The sequence below is a fragment of the Phaethon aethereus genome (assembly GCF_964289735.1).
Source record: "Phaethon aethereus genome assembly, chromosome: Z".
Taxonomy (NCBI): domain Eukaryota; kingdom Metazoa; phylum Chordata; class Aves; order Phaethontiformes; family Phaethontidae; genus Phaethon; species Phaethon aethereus.
This window is the reverse complement of record NC_138577.1, coordinates 33,269,304-33,291,017: the sequence shown is the minus strand read 5'-3', so window position 1 is coordinate 33,291,017 and position 21,714 is coordinate 33,269,304. Positions and strand designations below refer to the sequence as shown.

Here is a 21,714-nt window from a genome sequence, read left to right as displayed (position 1 = left end):
TGGGGTCCCCAGTACAAGAAAGACATGGACCTGGTGGCGTGGGTCCAGAGGAGGGCCAAAAAAATTATCAGTGATGGAACACTTCTATAAAGAAAGGCTGAGAGAGCAGGGTTTGTTCAGCCTCAAGAAGAGAAGGCTGTGGGGAGACCTTATTGTAACCTTTCAGTACTTAAAGGGGGCTTATAAGAAAGACAGGGAAAGACTTTTTAGCAGAGCCTGTAGTGACAGGACAAGGAGCAAAAATTTTAAATTGAAAGAGGGTAGATTTAGATTGAATACAATGAAGAAAGTTTTGATGATGATGGCGGTGAGACACTGGAACAGGTTGCGTAGAGAAGTTGTGGATGCACCATACCTGGAAGCATTCAAAGTCAGGTTAGATGGGGCTTTGTGCAACCTGTTTGCTGAAAGACATCCTCGCCTATGGCAGGAGGGTTGGACTAGATGATCTTTAAAGGTCCCTTCCAACTCAAACCATTCTATGATAAGAAGTGCTAGAACACTGCATTTTGTATTGTTCTTTTTAAGGGAAAAACAAAAGCGGAAGAACATAAAAGAAGAATCACTGAAGAGGGAAAATTAGCAGCTGCAGATAGAACGTCTAGTGAGATGTACTGACTGGAAAATATGAGGAGCAAACACATAAGGCTACTAGCAGCAGTTATTTTACAAATCCTCAAAGGCAAAGGTCAGATACACTTAAAAAGAAAGCCAAAATTTTTCAGTGTACTGCTTCTACCGAAGTCTAGCCTAGAAGGCTTATCTGCATACTATCCAAACGGAAGCAGCCTTCTCGTTTAAGACTTCTCTCTCAGGGTTCATTTGAAGAGAAAGGTAACATTGTAAGAGTGCTCATGAACAAATCTGTGGATTTCCCAGCACAGCTAAGCAAAACTCACCATCTGTCCAAGGTGTCAACACCAATTTCAAGTCAAGTCAGACTGAAAATATCCCAGGTAACTGGTATCGCCTTTGAAAAATTTTAACAGTGATGACTGAGCACTCCCTAAAGAAACTCACTATACTGTCTACATAATCAAATAAATAACAGTCAAAAAGAAACTGCATATTTTTCTGTATCTCTTACCACCACAGATTGTTTAGACCTATGTAATTTACTGCTTTCTGCTAAAAGACCAGTTTCTTAGGTCAAAGGTTACTAATAATATTTTTTTTTAAAAGAGAAAAAAGCAAAAAGGTCTACATGTTTTAGTTCAGTTAAATAACACCTGGAGCTTTCAACTTTCTTCAATACACAAACAAACAACAAACCATCATTTTCAGGAATGACTTTAATTTTCCACACTTCTGCTTTAACCATGTCGTAAGTCAAATGCACTGATTATACCTGCATAATTGGTCACATGAATACAAGTATGTTCACCCTGACCAGCACTGTAGAGTTTAGTTGCATATAAAGCACTTCATATTCTCTTCTTTTGCATGAAGAGTTATCTCATGTTCACAGCACAAATTTGGATTCTGATGGAAGTAATGTATGTTGATATCTATGTCTTATTTCCGTTTTGCATATAAATACTTGAAAAGTATTTACAAGCATGTTGCTTCTTAGTTTTCTAATTTTCTAATAGGTTTAGCCCTCCTCTTTTTCTGGGCTGCTGATTGACAGCTGAAATTTAGATTTCCATTAAATAATTTGAAAATTACTACCTCATTTTTAACTGTAACTGCTAGACGTATATTGACATGTCATACACATTTTTATCTAATTTATACATCCAAATCTGACAAACATATGGTCATGCTCAAGAAAAATGCTCAATTTTTCTGCAGAAGTAGCCTACATTGTTTATCTGATGACGATTATTTCTAAAGTAGGCATTCTATCTTTTGGAAAGGACATGGAGGGAAGCTTAATACAGACAAAAATACAGCCAGTGCATTTTCTGACTGTGCTTGCAACAATGTCATAGAGTATGCAAGGCCAATTAATTCTTTGAATTTCATCTGCCATTATTGTAACAAAAATCTGCAGCTTTTCAAAGCATATAAGCTAAGGTAGGCCTGTGTGTGTTTATATATACATGCATATATATTTTAAAATTTTAAATACCAAGTATGAATAGGGATATAAATACAGTCCAGAGGTAAAGCGTATACTGCTTACGGCATACAGATCAACTGATGTGCAGTGTGCACAGGTGAACAAAGGCAAGACAGCTTACAAAATAATCAGAAACAGATTTCATGAACAGAAATGAAAAGGGCAGTGTGGTGAGAAAGCTGGCCTCAGGAAAAAGGCAGTTCACAACAAGAAATAAGGCTAAATGGACAGATCAATTATGTTTTCAGGACTACATTTTTACAGACTGTATTTCTGTGTTACATTTATTTATGAAGGGCGTAAACAAAAGTGACTAGGAAGAGAAGGAAACAAAACATATATACAGGTGCAAATCTCTACACAGATGGCAATACCTGAGTAGTTTAAGCAAAGAGGTTACAAATAAGGAAAGAGCTGTCAAAATATGAGGGAAAGAGCTGTAAGTGAAAATAAAGTGCTTAACTTTGAAACAATAAAGGTGGTAATCAGTGTTGGACGTATAGAATGGTGAGGCCACATCCCAAATACTGTGTTCAGTTTGGGGCCCCTCACTACAAGAAAGACACTGAGGTGCTGGAGCATTCCAAAGAAGCGCAATGAAGCTGGTGAAGCATCTAGAGAACAAATCCTATGAGGAAGTCCTATGAGGGAACTGAGGTTGTTCAGCCTGGAGAAAAGGAGGCTGAGGGAAGACCGTATCACTCTCTACAACTATCTGAAAGGAGGTTGTAATGAGGTGGGTGTCAGTCTCCTGACCCAAGTCAAGAGATAGGACAAGAAGAAAGGGCCTCAAGTTGTTCCAGGGGAGGTTTAGAGTGGATATTAGGAAAAATTTCCTCACTGAAAGGGTTGTCAAGCACTGGAACGGGCTGCCCAGGGAAGTGGTTGAATCACCATCCATTTAAAAGCCATGTATGTGTGGCACTTAGGGACATGGTTTAGTGGTGGACTTGATAGTGTGAGATTTACGGCTGGAGTCTATGATCTTAAGGGTCTTTTCCAACCTAAACGATTCTATGAATCTATGATAAATAAATACTCATGTCAGATCAAATGCTGCCACTGTAGACAATTTTGTATAGTCAGCAATATAGTAATCTTTTATTTCCTTAACACACATGTGATTTTAAAAAACTAATTCACTACACAGTAGCTGCAGGAAAAAAATAAATGAAATGTAATAATTTTATATGCCCTTTCAAAAGTTTCATAAACAATTAGACTTGCAAAATAAGTAGGTATGTAATTGCAAAGCAGTATCTATACATTTTAAAAATTTCTCATACTACAATTTTTTAAAAATAAAACCATGTTTTAAGATACTGCAAAAAACCTTTAACATGGCCAATAAAATATAAACAGAATGGATGGTTAATTTTTTTTTTTAGTAATCTGAGGACAGTAAATCACAAATAATGAAAAATGAATTGTGAGAAGTTCATTTACAGAAATTCATATTTTTACTTTTAAAAACACCACAGCAAATGGTATTTGCTCCTCTTGACAGCAAATAAACAGTAAGCAGACTAGTTCTTGTGCATTGAGAGCTACCTACAAAGGTTCTGAAAAAGTGCCTTGGAGTCAGGAGTCTGACATATCTATATCTATATCTAATAAATACCTATTCTTAGGGCTGCAGTCCAATCTCTCAGTGCTGCTACCACAAACACTTATCACTTTAATATATTTTTAAATTTAGGATAAAGTATTACACTACTTTTTAGATAAGCTGCCACTAACTCCTTCCTGTGGTTGTGAGTAGAATGAGGAGGTATGGCATAGTTATTTTTGTAGAAGGTCATGCAGGGCCAAATAATAATCCAAACATTAATTATCCCTTTTTTCATGGGACAAGTAGCTTTGGCACAAAGACCATTATCTTTTTTTTTTTTTTAAATTCTGACACGATGACAGGGTTAAAGTGCATCACTACAGACTGATTCTATTGGCATTTATTAATTTATTGAAAGTTCAAATGACATGTCAATTTCAGTAGCAGTTTTGGTGACCTGGACACCTGTCTAGGAACTTAACGAAGACTACAAATTCATTCTGCACAGTTCATTCATAATGTTATCAGCGGTTCCCCTTTTTCCTTGCTTATGACTGATAGCACTAAGATGTTATCAGTTTCTGAATATGTCAAGTAATAGAGCCACCTTACAGTATATATACTTTTAGAAAAGAAATCTAGAAAGGATTCTATGTTATTATTTTCCTGAACACACAAAACAATTATTATTACCTCTGCATGCTGATCCTTCTATTTTTTTAAAGAAACATCATTCAATTTGTACTTCTATTCAAATAATTTAAAAAAGCATACTTTTGAAATCTCCATCCCCAAATGTCAATGGATAGGCTCCTGGCTTTTCAATCTTGTACATTTCCTCTATAAAAAGGATTTTACAATCATTTATTGTATCTTCTGGGCCTCTGCAAAACAAAAAGAATAAAAAGTACATTCAACTTAGTTCCTCAGACATAGGTTCCGTACTTTATGAATCCTAACCAATGAGATAAAGCTAACTAGCATCTATTTTTTTCACTACTGATAGGATAATTTATTTCAATTCACACACAAAATTCAGCCTAGTACTGTAACTTCTAAGAAAACCAAAACACACACTTAAAACTTGCATAAAGAAAAGACTACTCCATTACCCTCAGACTACCTGGCACCTGAGTATGTCCTTATTGACAGCCATCCATAACTTTGTAATTCTACCTCTCAATGTTTTTTTGGCTGAACACACAGACCAGACAAAATCATATTTTCTTGAATACAGCATATCAAACATTACTATAGAAGTAGAGTGTCAGAAATGAACCAGAAACATGACTTAAGACATGGTAATGGATGCTACTTGGAACCCACAGAGCAAGAAAAGCAATAGAAAGCTTCAAAAGCCCTTCTACAACTTCTAAATGTTTTGGAAACCTAAACCTCAATCTTGCAAATACACCTACAATACTGAATTATGTATGTAGTGTGAGTAGTCCTGTTAATGTCGCCATATCTCAGTAATGAGTAACAAATACTCCATGACTCCACAATACTAATGCTGAAAGACTTCTAGAAAAGAATTAGGAAACACTAAACGTAAAGTTTTTCACCTCCTCTTATACAATCTCTTTGTATTTCCTAAAATTCTAATTCAAATGTAAACCTATCTAGGAAGAAAAGGCCATAAAAACGCCAACAGTTTTAAAACACTCCTTTTTCTTCCCTCCTCAGGATGACATTATGCCTTCTTCAACTGCCTGTTCTCCTACCATTTTCGGTTTACTACCTAATCTAGAACCAAGTAGGAATTTTCAGTATAACCCATGTTGGAAGTATTAATTATTGAATGAAGTCTCTCTGATTTCATTGAATCACATGTGTTGTTATTGAGCAGTTTGACACAAGAGAAAGGAATTTACTAGCTGGAGAGCTTTATTTCTTCCAGGGTGAGATCCAGCCATTAAAAAAACCCAGAAAATCTGAAGGAGATTTGGGTTTGTTGAACTACTTTCCTCTTCAAAAGTTAATCTAATTCTGTTGTACTGCTGCAGTCCTTGTTTTGGCTCTAGAAAAGCACTTCAAAATCTGAAACTACAAAAGCAACTACATGAATACAGGCCACAAATACCATAGCTTGAATTATTAAGATTATGAAGTTTAGCATTTTACCAAGACTGTGATGCTTGTAGTTAAAATGTCCAGTGAGCATCCTGCAACACAAGAAATAGCATAGCTAGTAGTACACAGTCAGCCTAATTCCAAGTTACAGAAGAGTGAAGATTATAGTTTTTTTTGAAGGCTTTATTATGAATGAAAAAACAAACTATTGTATTGGTTACTGTTCAGTACTTGAAGGAGGTTGTGCAAGATTCTGCTAAGCAGAGCTAAAGTGCACTGCACCATTACAAGTGCCTCTTCAGAAGCAGGGAAATAATGAAAATTAATAACTGTAATGATAATGATTAAATATTGCCACACTGGAGATTATCTGCCAGGTGAAGACCACCAATAAGTTAAAATGCTATTTTTTTCCCCAAATATTTACAGTGATAAAAGGCCTAAGAATATGTCTAAATCAGGTGAACAAGTCTTCTAAGTCCTATTTGTACGACATCAGTAAGAGGTGACTTCAAAAATCCTCATGAAGAAAGTGAGCCAGGAGGCATATCCCTGTAAAAAGGTCTAGGCTGTGAAACTAACATCTAGGCTGCGAAACTAACTCAAACTATAGACAGGTAGGGAAACTACGTCCATCTTAAATAAGGATAACCGCAGTAACAGAGCACCTCCAGAAACACCGGGCTTCAGTCTGGGATCTGTTGCTCCCTGCATTACTACTTTGTTTGCTCCCACCACTTCTCTTGTGCTGACTCCAGTTCTTGGACTCTGCCACATGTTGACTTAACTAAGGCAGAAAAAAACTAAGCCAGGGAAAAAACCACAAGCAACAAAACACTTTTTGGTGGCCCTGAGCATTGCAGTGATTAGGTCTCTATGGAACTGGAGTTGAGAGGGCTCTGATAGTGTCTTGATTCACTGTAGTTGTCTTTTAAGTGTATCATCAACAGATGTTCATTTTGGCATATGTATTTATTTTGACCCTTTTTCTTCCTTGCAGTTTTTGGAGGGAAAACCTTCCCCATTGTTGGTCATATGCATAAACAGCAATGCTACCAATTTTCAAAGATTTGGGATATTTCAAGAGAACAAACAAATGCTACATCAATGCAAATACATCCATCAGACAGATAACAGTTTGTTTTCCTGACCAGGAAAATCATGTATTTAAGATAATCTTCATTTGCACACTAGGGGGTATTACTTAAAAGCAGTTCTGGCCATTGTGGGTTGCAGTCCTCAGATTTATTTAGGTTTCCATACAGAGTAGTGAACACAGGAAGTCTGATTTTCTGCACCTCAGTCTGGATGAGACCACATGGTCTTACCCAACCACCCATACTAGAATGCTAGACACCAGCTTCTATTATGACAAAGAATGCCTCTGACAACATCAGGGTATGGAGATACTCCCAGTCTGTGAATGGCTACAGCACTTAAATTCCTCCAGCTGTTACCAAACCTGCAGCTCTATTTACAGCACAATTTCCAGGTTTGGTTTAAAGTGAATTATTTAAATAGAAAATTGTCCCTGAGACGGATAGAAGAGCACTCCCAAGAACAACTACCCCTCTGAAAGGACTGTGGGTGCCAGTACACCTCTGTAGAGAAGGTGAGAGTGGAAGCTTCTCTCTTCTGCAGTAGCATGCAAAGACACTTTGAATTACCTGCAACACATACCCATTAATTCATAGTCATAAAAGCACTACACATTCAAATATAGAGAGGACAAATTGTAAACAATCTTGGGCAGGAAAACCAAATTAACAAATACAGGGTGAGGTTCTCAAAGCATCAAGGTTTCCCTGCTTGTTTTCTGTACCTTGGAGAGTCTTTTCTTAACTGTCCTATACTTTTTGTTAGTCCTCAATTATTTAAAGTTAAAACCAAAACAAATCTCCTGACGCTCTTTAATGCTATAAAACTAGTTATGTTAGGACCTTCCTTAGTTATACCACTGCTTGCCTACCTATCCAGCTTGATTCCTCTGGGACTTATTTCTAACATAACTCAAAAGCAGTGAAACTATTTTAAAACAAAAATACAGAATCATGCCTTCTCTCAGCTAAGTAACATGAAAGTTTACATTCATATCAAAAATACGTGCATTGGTTTGTATATCTGTATGCATACAAAGCAGAGGATAACAAATAAACAAGCACACCTTAAACTTCAAGCAGATCTGTATGGAAAAGTCAAAATAGTTATAAAGTTGAATAATATGTTGGATATTAGTAAGTATACAACTACATGTGCCTCTGCGGAAAATCTGAAGTGTAATTTATTAAGGTAAAATCTTGTCAAGAAACAAGTGACAGTCTCAATACAGCAGCTACAAACATGACTACCCATCATGGGATACAGAGATCTCAAATTTCAGTACGCTTCAGACAAATTTCAGCATATTTAGAGAGCATATTTTTCCCCAATATCTGCATCTTGCAAATCTTCAACATGTGTGTAGTCTAAATACACTATCCCTACTATGACCAAATCTGCATTTAGGAAAAACTTGTAACATTTCCTCCCTTCTCTCTACACTGCCTTATTGTTTAGAGCTGTTTTACTTTACCCCTTCTTTACTGCATTTTCCCTAGAAAAACAGAAAGTAGTTGTTTAAAAAAAAAACAAACCACTTTTCATCACATCTAATTGTCTGCATACAGTCTTCAGATAAGAAGGAAGGTGGCAAAACACCACAAATCTGTATTCACAAATGTACTGACTCTTCTGCTACTGCTATCCATATATTTGGGGAAACAAGCCAAACCTGAGCTCAGTAGAATATTTATTAGGGGTAAATTCCAGTGGTGTCAATTTAAGCTGTTAAAATTACTTTTAACTACAGTGGTTACCACATTGTTTTCTTGAAAGATACTATGAAAATATTTGTAAGTTGGCTCAATAGTGTTAGTGTTCCAAAGGACAACATAGCAAAACATTTTTGTGAAGTATGCAGAAGCATGGATTTTTACCATCAACTTTATTACAAAAAAATCACATGTATATTATCTCAACCTCGAAGTGCTGAAGTGCAACATACTTTTTTAAACAGAACTAGTTAAATAAAACAACTCCTCTAATTAATACCAGAAAACACAGAACTCTCAAAATAAAATAAAAAAAATTTCAGTTGTGTGGAGGTAACAACTGGTAAAAGCATATTTTTTCTCTCATAGCACTGCAGTCCTACTGACATAAGCAATACTATTCCCATATCTAGATGGAACTGATAAAACAGATGGATTTCATAATTTCTGTATCACATATTAGGTCATGGTAGGCATTCCTTCTCTTTTGGGCATCTCCTTTATTTTTCTTTTGGGATAAAGGCACTCAAAAAGTAACTTTCAGACTAAGTTTTTCCTAAAAGATATCCAGTATTTGAACCAGAAAAAATATTTTCTTTTCTGCTATGAGTTACATAAGGAGCAAGCAAATACTACCAAATAACTTCACAAAGCTGGTATGTTCCAGCTGCATATATGGAACTACAGAGGAAGATCAACTACCATTGTGACAAATAATGGCTAACAATAAATGGCTAAGCCTTACCAAAACTAAAAAACTCTGCTCAGCTAGTTGCACTTAAAAGACTAATTCTTCTGCCACATTACACATACAATATCTTTAATAAAGATCAGGCTACACATCATTTGTCTTAAAAATTATGGTTATCTAGTAAAATTGAGGTTATATTATTCTGTCAAATATACAGAAGAAATATCACCTTCATTTCTTCACCTTACCATACCAAAAATGAGCTTAAAAAAATATATCGAGTTAGATATTATGCACAGTTAAATGGGGCTGCATTTCATATTTCATGTAACTACATTAAATCTTTTAAAGAAATTAAATGCCAGAACAGAGCCAGACCCTTCAATACAACAGAATTCCTAAAACAAGCTTTCCTTTTAGACAAGTTAGCCATAGTCAGTTAGAAACTTTCAACTGAACCTTCTTATATCTGTACATTTTCCCCCCACGCTTTTTTTTTTAAATTTCAGGCTGCAAAACACTGTAGACATACATAATCACAGCTGACTAGAAGCATGACAACTGGGCGTTACCGTGGCTATTTCAAAGGTCAACAATGAAGAAAATAAAAGCTGCTAGATGACAATTAACATACCATGAAAACTATCAGTTCCTATTGTCTGACAGATTCAGTTACAATTGCTAGATCTCTCTCTGGCTTTTTTTGGTTTTATCACGTTACCATATTGAAATTAGAAGAAAAATATTTCAACAGACACTAAGAGTCAAAATACAAAGCTGAATAAAAACAGGGAAAAAATTACTATTAAAAAAATTCACACCAAGAATCATAAGGAAAAGTGTCTAATGACAATTCATCTTCAGGCCTCCTATGAGCAAAACCTTACTCACGCTAAATCTTGTTTGCCATGGAGAACTAACTCATTTGTCAGCTTCTATAGTTGCTGTCAAAGGGTACTGTCCTGGTCAGCAGAGAAACAGCCATAATCAGAATAAAACCTAATAGAATAGAATGTTGCATACACTCTCCAAATGTATGAATTCAGTTAACAAATAAATAAAAATCAAACCAGAACCAAATGTACTACCACTTTCAGTACCTATACTACCATTTTCGGTATCTATCTTTTCATATACATTACTTTGTTTACATCCCATTTATGATCAATCAGCCTCTATTCTGCTTTTGCAAAGCTTTGAGCCAGCAGCTCTTTTATTTTCTCCTACATCATCAAACAACAGTTGGATAACTTCTTCAGAAATATGTAAACAATCTTTTCAATATTACCATTTAAAATGCTTATTAGAACTTTTATTATCACCCCCTTAGAAGCAGTTGAGACTCTACAGTTCATGTCTACTGTATGTATCAACAGCATTTCATTGAGTCGCTACACTTTGTGCTTTCACGTTTAACAGCTGCATGAACTTGTGCCCTGGCTTACTCAATATACACTTTTTAAAGCGAGAACTTTTTAAAAACACTTTTCTTTGCCTTTGAAACAAGAGAAACTGTGTTCCTGAACTGAGCTCATGAAGAATTGTTTATCAACTTTTATTATAAAATACTAAATTACAAGTATGTTAAAATTGTTAGGCTAGAGAATTAAATATGTGCTACTGTAACAAATAATCTCTACAGAAATCTACTCTGGAAAAACAGAACTATGTGGTGACGTTCACTACAATATATTCACTCCAAGTCACTATCAGGCAAAAGAATGTTTTGAAATTAAAGCAAATATATGTAACAGCATGCATATTTCAAAATATGTTAAATGGAAAAAATCTCAATCTGATATCTAATGTTGCAATGTTAAAATTATTACTGTTTGCTTTACATTTAAACATTACCTGTAACTTAGGCTAAACTGTAGTTTCAACAAACTGCAAACACACATTGTCTATATAGAATGAAACAAAAGCTAAAACATACCCATAAAACAATTACAATCCTCACCAAACAGGACTGGAGATTTTACTTTGAACAGCCTTGTTTTAAAGGTAACTTACAAAATCTTCCCACATGAAGACAGCATATTACATGGATAATTTGACCAAATTCTTCTAGATTGCACCAAATTACATAGAGGTCTTTTATTTTGTATTGCATGCAATACAATGCTTTTAAGTTTTTTCAGAATATTCCACACCCATTTGATTTATCATGAAAACACAAATGGACAGGTACAAAATGGGACAGTACTGGCTGTGCTTTTACTTCAACTTTATTTATTTTTATTACACAAGCCACTATAATGAGAAAGACATAAGACAACTTTTCAAGTATGCAAAGATTCTATTACTCTACATATATAGCTCTAAGATTAAAAAAAAAAAAAAAATTAAACTCCAAAACTATCTCCCAGAATATGTTGAAGACCTTAGTATCAAAGACATCATAATCTAATACAAATTAAGGCCTTTAAAAACAAAACAAAACACACACCCAACTACCAAACCTACAAATTCACATTGTGGATACACAGAAAAGGCAGCCAGGATTTTTTTTTTTTTTTTTTTTTAATCTCAGTAGTGGGCATAATTCTTGATGCATTTACAAAACAATGTATTATAGTTCATAGTGCCAGACTCTGGAAGCTGAGGTTTGGATGCAGGGACTATCCTTTTTCCCTCAGCCTGGAATCTGTGAAGGAGATGAACATTAGAAAAACAAGCATAAACTTAGCACCTGGGAAAAGGGGAAAGCACTGGTCTGAGAGAACAGCACATCACATTGTCAGATCCTAATGATCTGTTTACCATAGGAGCAAGACTCTGCCCTATGCCGTGAAACCCAGCTGAGGAGACAGAGCAAACGGCAGCGGATGAAGACCAACGCCGCGCACCCAGCCGCGCCCGCACGGGAGAGGCGCCGGTGGCCGGCAGCGCGGCCGCAGGCGGACCTGTCCATGGTACTGCAGGAACGCCGCTGGATCGAGCAGGGGCGGAACCGCGACCTGCCAATTACTACAACTACTCCCTTCTTGACCCCGATTAAGTTTGTGGCTGTCGCTATCACCATGCTAAATGGGCATCCACAGTTTCCAAAGCCAGGGTCAAACACGCAGATGTTAATGCCTACTTGATAGGATGACCATAAAGAACCAGGTAACAAGAGCTGGTTGAAGACCCACAAAGGTGAAACACCAAAATGCTTCATATATGAAGAACAAAGCTACAGGAGCTGTGTTTGGCATGACAGAGCATAGTCTAAGCTCAGTCCACGGCTCCGTGTATTTGTGGACTAAATTGTAAGACTCAGAACAATAAAAAGAGTCTGCTCAAGACATTATTCCAGGGGTCTGGATGGCTCCATAAGCTCTTTTATGTTAGAAAGAGACAGAGCTACAAACAGGTGATTCTTACTAGAAGAGGTTATAAGCCTCTACCCAGATTTTACATTATGTTACAATTCTGAGAGTAGATGCAGCACACATACTCATCATGAGCTTAGATACAGTGATAGGAGATTAATCAGCTGGATTAAGTGAGAATCTCAATTCAAAAAGGCATGAGAATCACCAGCTCCCTTCACAACAAAACCTCAGAGGGATACTATCAGGATGGAAAGGCCTTCCAGAAAACAAAAGATAGTGAAGGAAGAGTCTTGCAAAGACAGAAACATGGTAAGTAGACTGTACAATAATGAAAACAATACTAAGTGAATAAATAAATATATTTAAGGTGCATTAAAACCAAACAAAAACAAAGCAAAACAAAACAAAAACCATCCAAAATAAAAAAAGACATTTTCCCCAGTATCCTTCATATTGAACAAAAGGCAAACAAGAATTGCTTGCAAACAAGGCCAAAAACACGTTTCTAGCCTTGGAAGTTAGTAATGAATAGATTATCATAACTTGAACGTACATGACAGCATTAATTTAATGAAAAAGCTTGGTAGTCAGTGATGATCCTGCTCAGAACAGGATGAATCTCATCTCACCAGGAATTCCTGAAAGTCAGAAAGTACATGGTGACCTACAGAGAGACAAAGTCCTAATTAATTTGATATTTAGAGGGCAGTTGCTCATTTTGGAATGTCTTGAATCCTTACATAGCCCAATTCTCTTCAGACAAATTACATCACATACCTGTGCCATGATGTCCAATTTAGTGCATGATATTAAATGGCCCATTTAACTGCCCAATGGCTATTACATAATGGTAATACAGCTTTTCTAGGTCTTAAGTGTGTGTTTGGAATCTGTGATGATTCTGTTATTATTCATTTCTATGTAGATATATACAAGTGTTCATAGACTTTTGAGTAAAGCTGTTGGAGAGATTCCTCAAACAAGTGAGGAAACTGCAGATGGGGTAGGCAAGCAAAAGGCTTGGGGTGATCAGAAGAGAAGGAACATAGCAATCAACAACAACAAAAAAAAAGCAGAAGTGCAATGACTTGAAGTGTAAGCACATAAAGAAATGCCAGCATAAGAGCCTTACGGGGAAAGTGCTCCAGCACCTTATGGGGAATCAGCACACTTTGGTGCCTCCCTGAAACATGTATACACCAATGCATACAGCACAGAGAATGAACAGGAAGAATTACAGAAGTTTGTGTAATTACTGCAGGTCCATGACCTCACTGGAATCAGGAAGACATGGTGGGATATTTTACATGACTGGAGTGCTGTGACAAATGGATATGGGCTCTTCAGGAAGGACAGGCTAGAAAAGCAACAATGGGGAGCTGCCCCTTATGTGAAGACAGGTCAAGAGCCAGTTGAGAGCTTACAGGTCAAGAATAATAGACAGAACAACATGAGTGATCCTGTAGTAAGTGTCTGCTATAGACCTCCTAATCAGGGATAAGAATATCAGGCATTCTTCAGACAACTGGAAGAAGTTTCATGTTTACAGGCCCTAGTTTTCACAGGGAACTTGAAGCACTCCTGTATGTGCTAGAAGGACAACAGAGCAGAACACAGCCTAGGAAATTTGAGGAGTACAGTGATAACTTCCTGACACAGGTGCTTAAGGAGAGCTGCACTGCTAGATCAAATACGTACAAACTAGGAAGAACTGGTCATGGGACATTAAATTGGGGCAGTTTGGCTGCAATGATGATGAGACGATGGAGTTGAGGATCCCTCAAGGAGGGAGCAAGGTAAAAAGCAAGACAAGCCTGGATTTCAGGACAGGACAGTGTAACCTCTTCCGAGATCTGCTTGAAAAAAATCTGACAGGATACAACCCTGGAGAGAGGAAAGGTCCAGTAGAGCTGGTTGACATTCAAGGATCACCTCCTCTAAGCTCAAGGTCTGTCACCACCTGCAGGAAATCAAAGGCAGCAGGAGGCCTTCATGGACAAGCAATGTGCTCGCAGACCAAACTCAGACATAAAAAGGAAGTGTATAAGAGGTGAAAGCAGGGGCAGCTGACCCCCAGGGGAGTATGGAGTTCCTCTGCAATACTGTAGGGATAGACTTGAGAAAGTCAAGGTTTTACTTTGATTTGAATCTGTCAAGAAATGTGATGGGCAACAAGGAAAGATTCTACAGCTATAAAAACAGTAAAGAAAAACTAGAGAAAATGTGGGCTCACTGCTAAATATAGCAGGGCCCCTGATGACAACAAACACAGAAAAGACCAAGGTACTCAGTGCTTTCTTTGCCTTAGTCTTTACTAGTTAGACCAATGTTCAGGAATCCCAGGCCCCTAAGACCAGATGGAGCAAGGAAGACAGCCTCAGTGGAAGAGGGTTAGGTTATGGAGCACTTAAACTGGGCATATATTAAGTCTATGAGGCCTAACAGGTTGTATCCATGAGTGCTGAGAGAGCTGCCTGATGTCTGGACATGGCTACTCTGAGTCATCCTTGAAAGGTCATGAAAATGGGGACACCTTCCTGACAACTGGAAGAGAACAAACATCACTCCTGCTTTCAACAAGGAAGATCTGATGACAGACTGGTCAGCCTCAACTCAATCCCTGGGAAGGTGATCCTGCAAATAATTTCCAGACACAAGGATATGACTGGGACATGTGAGCATGGACTTACAAAGGGGAAATCATGCTTAACCACCCTGACAGCCTTCTACAATGAGGTGACTTGCTTGGAAGATGACAGTAGAGCCAATGTTCACATCCACTTTAGTAAGGCTTTTGATATAGTCTCCCGTAACATTCTCACATATAAGCTAACAAAGTATGGGTTAAATAAGTGCACAGTAAGGAGGACTGAAAACTGGCTGAATCCACAGGATTGTGACCAATGGCATGAAGTCCAGCTGGAGGCAACCCCAGCCAGTACTATTTAACATCCTCTTTAATGACCCGAATGATGGAAACAGAGTGGACCCTCAGCAAGTTCACAGAAGATAAAAAGCAGAAGCAGCCACCAATATACCAGATGTGTGTGCCACCCTTCAGAGTGACCTGGGGAGTTGGACAGAGAGGAATTTAATTTTGTTCAACAAAGAGAAATGCGAAGTACTGTACATAGGGAGCACCCCATGCACCAGTACATGCTGACTGCCAACTGGCTGGAAAGCAGCTTGGTAGAGAAAGACCTTGAGGAACTCATACACAACAAGCTGACCATAAACCAGCAATGTGCCCTTGTAAGCAAAGGTGGTCAACAGCCTCCTGGACTACATCAAGAGCAGCATTGCCAGCAGGTAGAGGGAAAGTGAACTTTCCTCACTACAGCATTGGTCAGGCCAGGTCTGGACTCCCCAGGGTAAGACAGACATGGGCTTACAGGCGTGGTTCTAGAGAAGGGCCACAAAATTTAAGGTACTAGAACATCTTTGATACGGGAGTGTTTAGCCTGGAGAAGACAAGGCTTGAGTGTGGAGGGCTCTTATCCATTTATATAAACAGGGAGCCAGACTCCTCTCCCTAGTGCCTACAGCCAGGACAAGAGGTAACAGGCACAAACAGAAACACAGGAAATTCCCAGTGACCACACAAAATACCTTTTTATAACGATTGTCCAGAGAGGCTGTTGAGTCTCCACGCATAAAGATATTCAAAATCCAAGTGGACATAGTCCCAGCCAATCTGATCTAGCTGACCCTGCCTGAGCAATCTCAAAAGCACCTTTCCATCCTCAATGACTCTCTTAAATGTATATATTTCAACACCACCCCTTTTTAATTCTATTTTCCTAATGCTTTTCCTAATATCATGCTCATCACCATTTTTACACACACACCCCCCACACACACTCTTTGCCTTTTTGCCCTTGTCTGTTTTCTTCTGTACTTTCTCTTCTGTTTGGATTTACTTTCCTCAGTGGGAACAAACTAAGCTTTAGAGCACTTCTAAAAATCAGGCCCTAGAAAGCAAGTCAAAAGACTCTATGGTTCCAAGTCCACGTGTTTATTAAAGAAAGGACAGTGTTACAAACACTTAAGATATAGTTTATTTTCTGGGAAAACAAATAAAAATCCTCAAGATCCAAGTCAACCTATTATTCATCTTCAAAACATACTTTTATCTTACAGTAATTATGGCACGGTTATGAAATCCAAAACATTCCCACTTGGTACTTATGCTTTTTTTTCTGTTGAAGCAATTAATACCTTAACACATAATTAATTAACTGAAAAGTTAAGCTACTGAATGCAATCCAAAGAACCAAGCTTCTCCCCCTCTCTCCTTGTTGCAATTTATGTCCATCACCTCTGGTCTGCCTTCCATGTGCCACTGTGCTCCCTAAACCATCTCAGCAGCCCTTTGCCGAATTCACTCTACTTTACGTGTCTCTTGTGTGTGTTGGAGTGAGATGGTGTTTGGGGATGAGTGGAATCTAGTACTCTTGATGCAGTCTAATCAGTGCTTAGTAAAGGGGAATAAAGCACTTGCCCGAGTCTTCTGATTATACCCCTTTTCATACAGCCCAAATATTGTTAGCCTTCATTACATACTGCTGGCGCATGTTCAGTTTGCTGTCCACCAAGACCCACAGGTCCTTCGCATCAGCGCTACTTCCCAGCTTGTATTGCTGCAAGCAGCCCTGCCTTCCCAGGTGCAAGAAAACTGCATTTATCATTGTTGAATTTCATGAGGCTCCTGCCAGCCAGTTCCTCCTGCCTGTTCAGGTCCCTCTGATTGGCAGTGCCACCCTTGAGTTTCCATCAGTTTGGTGTCTCTGCAAACTTGGTGAGAGTGCACTGCACTGCCACTGCCATGCTGTTGCTCAAGATGTTGCACAGTACAGGTCCCAGGATACACCAGTGCAGATCCCTGCTTGCTACCACTTTCCAGGTAGTGTACAACTCATTAACCACCATCCTCTGAGCCTGATCATTCAATCTTACCCTTTTTTAAACGCAGCTGATTGCCCATCCACCCAGATCACAACATCCTAATTGGGATGGGATATTACAGGACACAGACAAAAGACGTGCTACAAGTTGAAGTAATTGACATCTGTTGCTCTCCCCTTGGCCACAGAGCTAATCATTTTGTCACAGAAGGCAGACAGGCTTGTATGGCATAATTTGCTCTTGGGGAAAAAAAAAAAATCTACCCTGGCTATTCTGAGTCATCTTCACATTGCCAGCACTTCCAAGAGAACTGTTCCATGGTTTTCCTCAGACTGAACTAAGGCTGACTGGCCTTAAGACGGGTGCAACATTTGCCCTTCTCTAGTTTATCAGGGACCTCCTCAATCTCCATGGCTTTCCAAATATAGTACAGAGGAGCATCACTACAGCATCAGGCTCTCTTTGACTGTTTTCACTAGGCACAGCTATCAGAGAGAGCTTCTCAATGGAAACTAAGGCAATGAAGATAGTGTTCATTGATACTGTATCATCTGCTTTTTTCATGAGTTGATCCCTGTTTGCCTTGTTCAGTCTTCTACAGCCAAAGCTGTGGTAAAAGGTCTTTGTGTTGTCCTTGATGTCTCTTACCAGTGTCAGCTCTAGATGAGCTTTGGTTCTCATAACTCCATCCTTACATGTTCAAAAATGTACCCGATGCCAGTGGTTTACATGGCACCGGGCCTGCTGGCAGCAGATGGAGTGCAACTGCCTCCAAGGGGGAAAAGGATTCTAGCTTACAAGCTGGCAGGCCTCATCAAAAGGGCTTTAAACTAGATCTGAAGGGGGAAGGGGATAAAACCAGGCTCACTAGAGTTAAGCCTAGTGGTGGCATGCCAGATTTGGGGGTGAAATCGATAGCCCAGCTCAAGCGCATCTACACCAATGCACATAGCATGGACACCAAAGAGGAGGACCTGGAAGCCATTGTGCAGCAGGACACCTACGATGTAGTTGCATTCACAGAAACATGGTGGGATGACTCTCATGACTGGAGTGCTGCAATGAATGGCTGTAAGCTCTTCCGAAGGGATGGGCAAGGAAGGAGAGGTGGTGGGGTGGCTCTGTATGTTAGGGAGTGTTTTGATTGTATAGAAATCAATGATTGTGAAGACCAAGTAGAGTGCTTATGGGTAAGGATGAGGGGGAAGGACAATGAAGCAGATACCTTGCTGGGAGTCTGTTATAGACCACCCAACCAGGATGAAGAGACAGACAAGACATTCTATAAGCAACTGGCAGAAATCTTGCATTTGCTAGCCCTTGTTCGTGTAGGGGACTTCAATCTACCAGACATCTGCTGGAAGTATAACATGGCAGAGAAGAAACAGTTCCTGGAGTGTGTGGAGGATAACTTCCTGACACAGCTGGTAAGTGAGCCTACCTGGGGAGATGCCCGACTTGACCTGCTGTTTATGAACACAGAAGGACTGATAGGACAGGTGGTGGTTGGAGGTCATCTTGGGCTTAGCAACCATGACATGATAGAATTCTCAATTCTGAGCAAAGTAAGGAGAGGGGTCAGCAAAACTGCTATAGTGGACTTCCGGAGGGCAGACTTTGGTCTGTTCAGGTCACTGGTTGAGAGAGTCCCTTGGGAGACAGTCCTGAAGGACAAAGGGGTCCAGGAAGGCTGGATAGTCTTCAAGAAGGAAATCTTAAAGGCGCAGGAGCAGGCAGTCCCCATGTGCCATAAGAAGAGCTGGCGGGGAAGGCAACCAGCCTGGCAGAGAAGGGAGATTTTGCTGGGACTCGAGGAAGAGAGGAGAGTTTATCACCTCTGGAAGAAGGGGAAGGCAACTCAAGAAGAGTACAAGGATCTCATTAGGTAAGCAGGGACAAAATTAGAAAGGCAAAAGCCCAGCTAGAGCTCAATCTGGCCCCAGTCGTAAAGGATAACAAAAAATGCTTCTACAAATATATTAACAACAAAAAGAGAGGCAAGGAGAATCTCCATCCTTTACCAGATATGGCAGGGAACATTGTCTCCAAGGGTGAGGACAAAGTTAAGGTACTTAATGCCTTCTTTGCCTCAGTCTTTAATAGTCAGTCCAGGTATCCACAGGGTATTCAGCCCCCTGAGCTGGAAGACAGGGATGGAGAGCAGAATAAACCCCCCATAATCCAGGAGGAAGCAGTTAAGGACCTGCTGCACCATCTGGACACCCACAAGTCTATGGGGTCTGATGGGATCCACCCAAGAGTACCAAGAGAGCTAGCGGAAGAGCTTGCCAAGCCACTTTCCATCATTTATCAGCAGTCCCGGTCAACAGGGGAGGTCCCAGACAACTGGAAGCTTGCCAATATGATGCCCATCTACAAGAAGGCGCAGAAGGAGGATCCTGGGAACTACAGGCCTGTCAGTCTGACCTCCGTACTGGGGAAGATCATGGAGCGGTTCATCTTGAGAGTGCTCACAAGGCATATGAAGGACAACTAAGGGATCAGGCCCAGCCAGCATGGGTTCATGACAGACAGGTCCTGCTTGACCAACCTGATCTCCTTCTATGACCAGGTGACCCGCCTAGTGGATGAGGGAAAGGCTGTGGATGTTGTCTACCTGGACTTTAGTAAAGCCTTTGACAGCATCTCCCACAGCATTCTCCTCGAGAAACTGGCAGCTCGTGGCTTAGACAGGTTTAATCTTTGCTGAGTAAAGAACTGGCTGGATGGCCAAGCCCAGAGAGTTGTGGTGAACAGCGTTAAATCCGGCTGGCGGCCGGTCGCAAGCGGTGTTCCCCAGGGCTCAGTTCTGGGGTCGATCATGTTCAATATCTTTATAAATGATCTGGATGAGGGGATCGAGTGCTCCCTTAGTAAATGACACCAAGTTGGGTGGGAGTGTTGATCTGCTGGAGGGTAGGAGGGCTCTGCAGAGGAATCTGGACAGGCTGGATCGATGGGCAGAGGCCAACTGTATGAGGTTTAATAAGGCCAAGTGCCGGGTCCTGCACTTCGGTCACAACAACCCCATGCAACGCTACAGGCTTGGGGAGGAGTGGCTGGAGAGCTGCCCAGCAGAAAGGGACCTGGGGATGCTGGTTGACAGCTGGCTGAACATGAGCCGGCAGTGTGCCCAGGTGGCCAAGAAGGCCAACAGCGTCCTGGCCTGTATCAGAAATAGTGTGGCCAGCAGGAGTAGGGACGTGATTGTGGCCCTGTACTTGGCACTGGTGAGGCCGCACCTCGAATCTCGTGCTCAGTTTTGGGCCCCTCACTACAAGACGGATGCTGAGGTGCTGGAGTGTGTCCAGAGAAGGGCAACAAAGCTGGTGAGGGGTCTGGAGCACAAGTCTTATGAGGAGCGGCTGAGGGAACTGGGGTTGTTTAGTCTGGAGAAGAGGAGGCTGAGGGGAGATCTTATCACTCTCTACAACTACCTGAAAGGGGGTTGTGGTGAGGTGGGTGTTGGTCTCTTCTCCCAACTAACTAGTGATAGAATGAGAGGAAACGGCCTCAAGTTGAGGTTTAGATTGGATATTAGGAAAAATTTCTTCACCAAGAGAGTGGTCAAGCATTGGAACAGACTGTCCAGGCAGGTGGTGGAGTCACCATCTCTGGAAGTCTTCAAAAAAACGTGTGGATGTGGCGCTTCAGGACATCATTTAGGGGGCATGGAGGCATTGGGCTAATAGTTGGACTTGATGATCTTGAAGGTCCTTCCAACCTTAGTGATTCTGTGAAAATTCCTCCTTTTTACACTGCCCCCATTTCCAACTTTTATATATTGACTTTTTGCACTGGAGCAAAGTCACGAGTTTCCTGCTCAGCCTTGTCAGTCTCCCAGTACATCTATTAGTTTCTTGAGTACCAGGATGAGCCATCTTTGCATTTGGAGGAGCTTGTCTTGAAGCACCTGTTAGTTCTACTGAGCATCTTTACCCTTCACAGCTGCCTCCTATGGGATTCCATCAACCAGTTCCTTGAATGAAATTGAATGCTGCTCTACTTAATTCCAAAGTCCCTGCTCTGCTACTCCCTTTCCTCTGTTCCAGCAGGATCTTGGCATCTACTATTTCACAGTCAGTATAGCCAAGGGTACCATTGATCATCTGATCACCAGGCAGCTGTTGATAATAAACAGCAGATCCAGTTGTGTATCACCCTGTTGATCTGTACCAGTACCTGTAGTAAGAAGTTATCCCTGAAATCCTCCAGAGAGCTTCTTGACTGCTTGCATTCCAGGAGATGTCAGGGAATTTGAGTCCTCCATGAAAATCAGTGACTGTATTCAAAGACTT

At 40.1% G+C, this 21,714-nt stretch overlaps 1 protein-coding gene across 2 annotated transcripts in view; it reads right to left on the bottom strand.

Annotated features, from left to right (window-relative positions):
- UHRF2 (ubiquitin like with PHD and ring finger domains 2) overlaps positions 1-21,714 on the bottom strand; it is a gene marked incomplete at its 5' end in the record, with an annotated part of 97,823 nt that overhangs the window by 31,380 nt on the left and 44,729 nt on the right. For both annotated transcript variants that reach the window (XM_082013478.1, XM_082013479.1), the window contains one exon: positions 4,392-4,501. In XM_082013478.1, the coding sequence (XP_081869604.1) occupies positions 4,392-4,501 (110 nt within the window). The remainder of the gene's footprint in view (positions 1-4,391; positions 4,502-21,714) is intronic.